This window comes from Halyomorpha halys, unplaced genomic scaffold (assembly GCF_000696795.3).
Source record: "Halyomorpha halys isolate HHAL.00 unplaced genomic scaffold, Hhal_1.1 Scaffold799.1, whole genome shotgun sequence".
Lineage (NCBI taxonomy): Eukaryota > Metazoa > Arthropoda > Insecta > Hemiptera > Pentatomidae > Halyomorpha > Halyomorpha halys.
The window spans coordinates 21,925-32,279 of record NW_027108683.1 but is presented as its reverse complement, the minus strand read 5'-3'; the positions used below and the strand labels follow the sequence as shown (position 1 = coordinate 32,279).

At 30.6% G+C, this 10,355-nt stretch overlaps 1 protein-coding gene across 4 annotated transcripts in view; it reads right to left on the bottom strand.

Moving 5' to 3' along the window:
- Positions 1 to 9,919, bottom strand: part of LOC106686231 (protein kinase C-binding protein NELL1) — a 226,254-nt gene extending 216,335 nt beyond the window's left edge. For all 4 annotated transcript variants that reach the window (XR_010843293.1, XM_067046969.1, XM_067046968.1 and 1 more), the window contains exon 1: positions 9,828 to 9,919. Coding sequence is in view for 3 of the 4 variants with exons in the window: in XM_067046969.1 (XP_066903070.1) it covers positions 9,828 to 9,885 (58 nt within the window). In the remaining variant the exon portion in view is untranslated. The remainder of the gene's footprint in view (positions 1 to 9,827) is intronic.
- Positions 9,920 to 10,355: the final 436 nt, after the last annotated feature.

Sequence of the window (10,355 nt, the reverse complement as noted above, 5' to 3'; positions counted from 1 at the left end):
TAATTAATTTATCATTGCGAATATATATACTTATGTATATCCGTGGTCAGCAATTTTAAAATTATAAAGAATATTAAGATATATTTTTAAAATTTATATCTCAAGATCTGTAAATTTCTACCCCTTACACACTTCCTCATTATCCGTTCTCATCTCTCCGACAGATTATTTTAAGTAAATTACAACGGCGCTTATTCATCCCTTTCCATCAGTCTGCTGGTGTACCTCAGGGTAGTATCCTTGGTCCTATCCTTTATACAGTTTTCACAGCTGACATCCCAACCAATCCTAACACTATTCTCACCACGTATGCCGATGATAAATGTCTATTGTCAGTGAACAATAATCCTTACATTGTATCCCAAACCCTCCAATCCCACATGATGATAAAAATTAATTCCATTAAATCCCACCAAATCACATTTACCCTTCGTCCTAAACCAATGACCTCTTGCCCTATAGTATCCTTTAATAATACCCCACTTATTCCCGTTGAACAGATCCGTTACTTAGGACTACATCTCGACAAACGTCTGACATGGAATCCTCATACAAGACTGAAAAGACAGGAAACTGCTCGTCGATTTCGACTATTACAACATTTACTAGACAAACGGTCTAAATTGCCAATCCATTACACAAGACTGACCAACATGACTATTATAAAGGCTATCTGGACATACGGAGTTGAGCTTTGGGACTCCACTAAACCATCAAACACTTACAGTCCGAAATCCTTCGTAAAATCCTTCATTCTCCTTGCTTTGTCACAAATCAAGTCATCCATCATGACCTCAATGTCCCATATGTTGCCGATTTGGTCAAAACCAGATACCATTCCTTCCATGGGAAACTTCCCAACCACCCAAATCCACTTCTTTCTAACCTGGCTTCTTCTTCATTACCTAATAATCCTCCTAGGCGTCTGAATCTGGATCTTCTCATCTAGAAATGTTATTGGAGTTCTATCAATGGGTAGATTCTCCACATGTTTGTATCATGTCACTATCTCACCTACAGCAAATTTACTTGTTATATATATGTTATACAGTTGTAAATAACAATAAATAAATGATTTAAAAATAAAAAAATTATATCTGATTTCAGAATTTTTGAATATTTTATAAATTAACCGTTTTTGGAAGATCGTTGATTGACCGTTTGTAATAATAAAAGGAAAGTGGTCCGAGTACGGTCAAATAAAAACACAAATAGTCGTAATGCTATTTATTGCATATTATGAGCTTTATTGCATCATATTGCAGCCTAATTGCACTATGAATAAATAGCATTACGGCTATTTGAGTTTTTTATTGACCACGACCGGACTATCTTCCATTCATTAACTCTTTTTATTTTCAAATATTGCATTCTGTCACATTTACACTTGGAGCCAATACAAATTGTTTACATAAGAACCGATAGAAGAAATTTAAATAATAATAAAATAATTATGTTAAACAGAATAGAGTAGAAAAAGACAGGAATAAAACAATATAGTGTCAGTCATATTGGAGTGGACTATTACACTCTCCCTTATCAAACAGAACGTCTAACCACATGACCGTCCATTCATGTAGAACAATGTAGAATTACTGGAGATTCCAGTGTACCTTACTCAACTACTGCTAATTAACGCCGAAGGAGAAAAAGAAAGGTAACTATAATCATACATTATATTTTTTGAATAAGGGTTATGGAAAGACGTACGTACTTTCTCAGATACATAAAAATTCTGATTATTTTTCACTTCAATATTTTTTTTGTAATTGTCTTCTATACAAGTGATGTGGACCAAACATAGAGAGAGTAACTAGGCAAGTTTCTATGGCTCAGAGTAAATTTTTACGTAAGTATGAATATTTTTAATTTTACTTGTTCATAATTTTAATCTGTTTGTTTATTTTATTATGAATTAATTCTTTTTTTATTTTATACTAGATCAGCCTGGTGGCCTTACATGGTTGATATAACCGTTACATTATTATTATTATTTTTTTTAACAGTGGATTATAGTCTCGTACAAAAGACACTCTTAACTATATACAATGTTATAATTAAAAGAAAAAGAAGATAAAATAAATAGATAAGAATAATGTTTCTTAATAAAAGAGAAAAGTAAAAGGAATTTACCTGGCACAATATAAATTACTTTAATTGTTTTTTTAATGGTTCTTAATATTTAAAAGAATTTATTTTTTTCAATATTTATTCAAAAACATTTTGACTATACACATTTTTGTAGTCAACTCTTATCGAGTCTGCCATAGGTTTTTGACTGCCCGCACCCCCTGGATTTCTGGTGTATAATTTTAACAGTTTCTGGTGAATAATATTTATTTAGTTATTTTTTTTTACTATTTTTTAACATTTACTTGACAAACGGTCCAAACTTCCAATCCATTACAAAAGACTGATCTACGAGATTATAAGGCCTATATGGACATACAGAGTTGAGCTATGAGGCTCCACTAAACCATCTAATTCCTCTCGAATCCATTCCTTACAGTCCAAAATCCGTAAAATCTTTAATGCTCCTTACTTTGTCACAAATTAAATCATCCATCAGAACCTCAATGTCCCCTATGTTGCCGATTTGGCCAGAACCAGATACCTATCCTTCCATAATAAACTTCCAAACCAACTGGTTTCTAACCTGGCTTCTCCTTCACTACCTAATAATCCTCCTAGACGTCTGAAAAGAAGATGGCCTCGAGATCTTCTCCTTTAGAAATGTTTTTGAAGTTCTATCAATGAGTAGATTCTCCACATGTTTTTATCATGTCATAATATCACTTACAGCGCATTTACTTGATGTGTATATATGTATACAGTTGTAAATATCAATAAATAAATTATTAAAAAAAAAAAAGTACGAAAATAGCAATAACTTCATCATGAGCCCACAAATCTACAGAAAACTTTTTTTGTTTTAAATATGCAGATTTAAAAAAAAAAAACTATTTATCATATATATATTTATCGAATTTGATACATAAATATAAAGGCAAGTTATCGTCTTGCTGTTAAAAAACAAATATATATTCTCCTTCCTTTTGAAATTGAATATTTTTGCAATGTTCCATTTTTCATTTCTACGAGCAATATAATAGAATGCTGAGGACAGGAGGGAATTGGTTGAGTTGTTCTGGAGCAAAATCCTGTAATGGAATTGTTGAGGAGTCTACGTGAGGAGGAAACTGATTTTACTCATTTGAGGTCAAGGAATTTATCCTTCCAGTTAGAAGGAAGAATAAAATCTAAAGTAGGAACCTGTGATTATCTAGATGGATAAATAATTAATAACTTTTATATTGCTAAATATTACAACCATGTGCAGTTATTAATAGAAATAAATCGTTTAGTTCATATAAAATTTAAAAAAAATAATAATAATTTCAATAAATAAATTAAAAAACATATAAATAAATAAAATCTTTTTATGTATATAAACAGAAAGATAAATAATAACATAATCATGTATATGAAGAAATAATAAATAAAATTAACATAATCAAACTAGGATATACAAATTTTAAACTTATATAACAATACAAAAAATATATTAATTGCATTTACACTATTTTTACTTATCAAGTTTTAAAATATAGTTTTATATCATATTGATGATGATATGAAAGATATCGCAGATAATGGATCTAATATTATGATCATTAATTTATGACTTGCGTAATTTAATTTAAGTAAGTAATTCTTTTTAGTATGCTTGATGATGTAGATTTGGTTATAAAGGTCGAAATTTAAAGAGTTTAGTTGGGGACATTTTATACAGCCTTTTTACCACAGCTACTATTCCTAACTTTATAACTGTAACTTTAAATATAAAAAATATTATGAAGAGGAGATGGACGAGGTATCAAGGCCGTTATGGGGAAAAATCTTAATTTTTTTTAGCCCGATTCATTACTATACGACTCATTACAACTCCAACCATATCCTTATGTCGAGTCAATTAAAATTAAATTAAATCTGTACCGCTACAACCCGTGAAAGTTCAGTACTTTATAAGGAAGTACTGTTACCAGACCAACGGTTGTGCAAGGAGGTGATTTGGTCAGCATAACACTCGAACGCCAGATTTTTACCCAATTTAAAAGGCTGGGTGGACCCCAGGAGGGCTCCAAGAACCCACAGTTGACTCACGGCTATAGTGTAACAAAAAAACAGTTTTCTGCCCAGTCGGATTCGAGCTCGGGTCCTTGGAGTAAGTAGACACGGGCCTTACCCCGTGGCTACCCGTGCTCCCTATATCGAAACAATGGTCAACAAAAATGCATTGTAAAAAACATTAGTAATTAAAAACTTTAACATAGGAAGAGTCACGACGACAAGAAATTTCTCTAAAAGTGCAATCTTATTTATATGTATATATATATATATATATATATTTTTTTTAACACCAAAATTTCAAACATATTCCAAATTTTTGGAAGTACATTGCACAAGTAGATTGCATACAATAGATAGCATACAAGTACATTGCATGGGTCTTGATCATGACGTACCAACGCAAGCTTTTTATTATATCGTTGGTTACTTCTCCGATCCTATGGATCATAACGTTATGTAATAACCTTTCTAAATAAACAATACGTCTCGTAAAACAAAATATATGTTGGATTGGAATGTAATTAATTTTTTGCGTTTAAAGAAACACTTTAACTTTGTTATTGTTGATAAAATAAATTATCAAAACTATAAAATTATCAATTATTCAATGACCTAGTACTAAAACAAGCAAGGAAAATCTAATAACGTGTTACAATTATTATATCAATTTAAATCTAATATATGAAAATCAATATTTATTTGTCCGTACTTTAAGAACTGCCATACCGTTCATCGGAATGTGGTGGTACGTTTTGCTAAATGTTCTGGATTTTCCCGTGAAGATTATAGGCTGGCTTGATTTTAAAAAAAAGTTATTAGCATAACAATAAAAATAAAAAAACATAACGAGGATTCGTGTGAAGTAGGTCAATATTTTGTTTTTATTACGGTGTCCATTGTTCATAACTACCCTGCATTTTAACCAATTACTACGTTAATACAACTGATGGAAAGCTGAAAGTCTTCTCTATTAACCTACATTAATAATTGATTTAAATTTAATGCCCTTATAAGGATGAAATGTTGGTTTCAAATAAGGAAAAACATTCCAAACGTTTTATTTTATATCTTCGATTCTAATCAATTGAATATCATATAATAAAAATAATCTAAAATATGAATAAAATCGATGCATATTTTAAAACTAAACGATTATACCATAGAATATTTTTAATCTGGCTTATCAATACACTGGCATGAAGGCACGTAAAAAACAAACTACTGATTTGATAAATGATATCATAGCACGCGGGTCCATTCAACTCTCTCTGCCCCATTGGAAAATGAAACAATTTTTACTTATTTAGGAAAAATATGATTTATTGTTGAGTTGAAAGTAATTATATAAATTTTTAAAAAATTTTCTGGAAAAATGAAAGAGGCTATTAAGGCTCTAAGCATTAAGTTGGAACATTGCAAGAAGAAAGAAAGTTGAAAAAACTTTTCCATCAGAAGAAAGTCCGGACTGTAATCAGTCTAAGCTTAATCGGCCATCCATCACAGCGATGCCCCGCCCTGCCAGTCGTCTAGTCATTGTCAGTTGGAAATGGTTTAATTTATATTATTAATACTCTTTCGTTTAAAACACAAAAAATTTAAAAGAAAGTGACCCCCCTCCTCTCCCGTAATTCTCGCATATAATAATAGTAAATAATATGCATATGTCTAAATAGTAAGTATTTTTATAGGGGCTAATTTTTTCTTCCCTTCTTTAATGAAAATCATGCGTGAGTAGAACATAAAGTGTCTCCCTGACAATAGAGGAGATAGTACAAGAGCCCAAGAGGAGAAAAAAGGCAATTATCTTATTATTACCCCAATTTTTTATTACTTTAATGGTATAAAAAATAGTCAAGATTGATGAGTCTGCCAAGTATAGGTAGCGGGAATAAAAAATAGCGGCTGTACAAAAAAAGAAGGAGCAACACAAGAAAACCTAAGAGTACGTCATTTAAAGAAGAGTAAATTTGCTAAAAGATGAGCCCTACGTTAAATAGTTTTCGAGGTATAGCTTTTTAAAAAGCAACATTTCATAAAAATGTTGTATGGGACGTACTATAAGATCAATAGTTAGTGAATTTATTTTGAAAAATTCATATCTCAAAAACCATTTGACGTACAGATGTCTAATGGCACTCAAATTAAAGCTAGTTTAATGAGCTATAATGTAGTTTATGATGTTTATCTTCGTAGGAGTAATAGTTTACATGAAATTTGCTAAAATAAACTGATTTATAGTTGTTCCGACAAATTTTCATTTGCCAAATTTTCCCCTGTCAATTTTTATTTTACTTTATTTCTAATAAACTTTAATCAATTTATCTGTCAATTTATGATTTATTTTTCTTGTAGTAAATTTTTAAATACTGTCCACTAACATTAACCCAACTAGCATTCTAAAGTGAGGTAGGATTTGGCCTTCAGTTGAAGGTGTACTTTATCGACATCAATTTTGTTTGATGGAATGATAGAAACTATAATACCTTGCTTTGTAATCAAAGTTTTGTTTTAATACTGTATTAAACTAAAAATTGAAACTATACTTACTAGGCAATTTGCAATGAATCATTAGCATCAAGTTAATTCATCAGTGGATTCATTTATAATTATATAAACAACATAAAGTTTTTCCACCCACTCTATCGGCACTATTCCACACTATATTTGACGCGGTGACTTGAAATTCAAAATTTGAAAAAAAAATCATCTTCTTTATAAAATGTATACATTAATATGGAAAAGCTGGATTGAAGGAGGGAAATACTTATTATTTTTCAATTTCGAAACTGCTTAACTTGTGCCTTATATCGAAAAACCTAAAAATTAGAATTTGCAAAATCATTATCCTTCCCACTGTTCTTTATGGATGTGAGGCGTGCCCTCTTACACTGAGAGATGGACAGCGTCTTAGAGTTTTCAAAAATAAAGTATTACGCAAAATATTCGGATCGAAAAAGGATGAATTATCGGGAGAATTTAGAAGATTACGCAACGCTGAATTAAGGAAACTACACCCGGTAAATATAATTCAAGTTATAGCATTGCGCCGTATAAGATGGGCATGTAAGGTTGTAGAGCTTAGTAACGAGCGGATCCCTAAAATGTTAATAAACACTGAAAAAAACGGGTAAATGTCCGAGGGGTAGACCGAAACGTAGATGGGAGGATTGTGTTAAAACAGATTTAGTGGAATTGGGTTTGGAGGGGTATCACTGGAAGGATGTATGCAGAGAGCGTTTGGTGGTATCGGCATCGAACCTTCGGGTTCGTTAAGCCTTTATTATTATTATTATACATTAATTACAGCTCCCTAACACCTCACACCAATACCGAATCGTTTGAGTACAAGGACGGGTAAAAATCAGTCTGGGATTCAGAAGTTTTTTACAGAAGATTAAAATTAATCATAACCGGTACTTCAAAATTATATCCACAGACAAAACTCCGACACAAATATATTTTCAATTCTAAATTGTCCACTTCTTTTTGACTAAAAACGAAATTCAACATTTCCGTTATCAGAAAGAATCTTCTCTGCTTTCTATAAACAGAGGTTCAGATCAAGAATCTGTTTTCTCAAAACGATAGAAATTGACAAAGACAATAGACCGAGAACAACTCGCCAACGTCCTCAAACAATACTAGATATCTCACAAAAATTTTAGGTGGCTAATGAGCATCATGAAATATCACAACCAGATTCTTATGGGATAGGGTCACACATTTGCCCGGTCTGCTTGGGTTGCCTCCAGTAGGTAGAGGGCTTTCTGTCTAAGTGGTCAGCCATCCAAGTACTGACTACGGACCTTTTTTAAGGAAGACCTTCAGATGTCCGCAGATGTTTCCTGAAGGTCTTTGACATTTTTTATTACTAGACCTTCCTTGACCCCCATTTTTTCCCCTTCCTGTACCGGTGATGTCAGACGGGTCGGCCGGAAGCAGCAATAAGAATGTCTTGCATTAATTGGTCCAGTTTGGCCGCATCTCTCATCGATAGAATTTCCTCCAGAACCAGCTGACGGGTCTAGTGTACATTCCTTGGTCGAAGATGAATGGCCATCTACCGAATGTTTCAAACTTTTATTTTAAAGAATATTCCTATTTAAAATATACAAATAGGTGAAGAATATAAGAAGCTTTCTATATTACAACAAATATTAATAAGGTCGTAAATTTTAATGCCGACGCAATAAAATTTAAAATCTACAATTATCAATCTAAACTTACAATAAAAAGAAGAAGGATAAGGGTGTAGTAGTAAGGACAGCAAAAAAAGAAAAAAATATAAACAAACACGAGAATTGATAACTATTCATGTTTTATGTGATGTTAAAATGTGATATTTTACACCATTAACCAAACCAAACTAATAATATTTGCTCATAATTATGGCAGATTAAGGAACGAAATAAATTTACTGTTACTCTTGGGTTAACTTACAGTTACCCTAAACTAGAAGAGACAAGTTCCTTCAATAGGAACTGAGCTATTGTTCCTACTTACATTGTCAACAATTTTTTTTTGTGCCTAATAAAACAGTAAGGTGTCTTTGAGAGTGTTTATAAATTGCATTCAAAGTAGTTAAAGGATTTATTTATAATTCTGGTTCAACATTCCAGCTCTTGTTTTTTTTTAATACAGAGAAAGAAATGCTTTATTCATTTATGCTGCCCAAATACATCAGGTTACTACATACACAGCATACTAATCAATCCGTAATCGGACATATATAAATTACATATAATTACATGGTATAATAAAATAGAAAGAAAACGCTAAGCAAATTCACTATTAGACGGCAATGTGAGATCAGACCAAAAAACAAACAAATAAATACATTCTACGAGAACAAGACTAACACATAGATTCAAAGGAAAATATAATAAAAAGCTGGTTACAAGAAACACTTGAATGGATAAATAAGTTTTTAAAAAATATATAAATAATAGTACTAATAAAATAAAATAATTTAATGAATAAATAAGTTGAAACACACAAATCGACAGGTCCACAAATTAAAATAAATAAATAAAACAATGACTAATCTCCGAGCTAATTCCCATGCAGGTGATGGTGTATGATCCCCAGGGATTCCAAAATAATATTTTCTGCTAATAAATTATAAATCGATTTAAAAAGTAAGTTGATGAATTTTACATGTAAGTTTTCCGTATACACTATGTCCATTTGGTGTTTATAATATATTTTTTTAAATTTCAAAGTATTTTAATTTTTTCTGTCTGTGTTTGTTTTGAACGTTATCACCACAGTAAACATGAATTCAAATTCACTTTAATTTTTCTTAATGGTTAGTTTTTATAAAGTCTTAAAAAAACTAAATAAGTCTTCTCCATTTTAAACTAAAACGCCTAAGCTTGGTGATGATTGCTTGGACTAAAAAAAATTATATTCTTATAATAATTTATTGTAATATATAAAAAATCTATATATTTTTTTCTGCTTCTGATGTTTTAAACGTTATCACCTCAGTCAGTATTAATTAGTAAACATTTTAATTTATGCATTTTTGTTGTTGTTGCAATGTCTTAGAAATATTAAAGTAGTCATCTTCATTTTAGACCACAAGGCTAAGTTTGGTGACGATTGCAGAGATATTATTGTAATTATATTCTTATTATAAATTATTGTAATGTATAATAATATTAATTATACATATTTATATTGATATAACGTACCAGCATACCGGAGAGAGGCGAGGGCTACAAGAGCGGGCACAATGAAAGCTGGTAGCATCCTGTCATCCCGGCACCGATCCCTCCATACCGCACTTCTGCAACATCATCATCATTAATTAATTAACTAATATATTAATATAGTATATTTAAAAAAATAAAAAAATCAAATATCATATCTCAGATATATAAGTATAAAGGATTTGAGTCCATATTCCTTAATTTTCAGGAGACAAAAAATAAAATTAAAAAATATTTTGTATGAAAATGTATCTGTTTAATACAGTTTTAACTATAATATTATCATAATATGGAACTTAAATCATTTTTTTCTGAGTCTAAATATGTACTTAACTACTTAACTCAACATCCACATTTTTTATATTTATCAGTACAAATGTAAATATATATGTAAAGAAAATTAGCAAAGAAATTGTTATATTTTTAAATTAATTTTGATGCATAAATAAAGAAAGATATATAAGTTCCAAAACAAAATTTTTTAATTAGTAAATTAATTGTACTTCATTA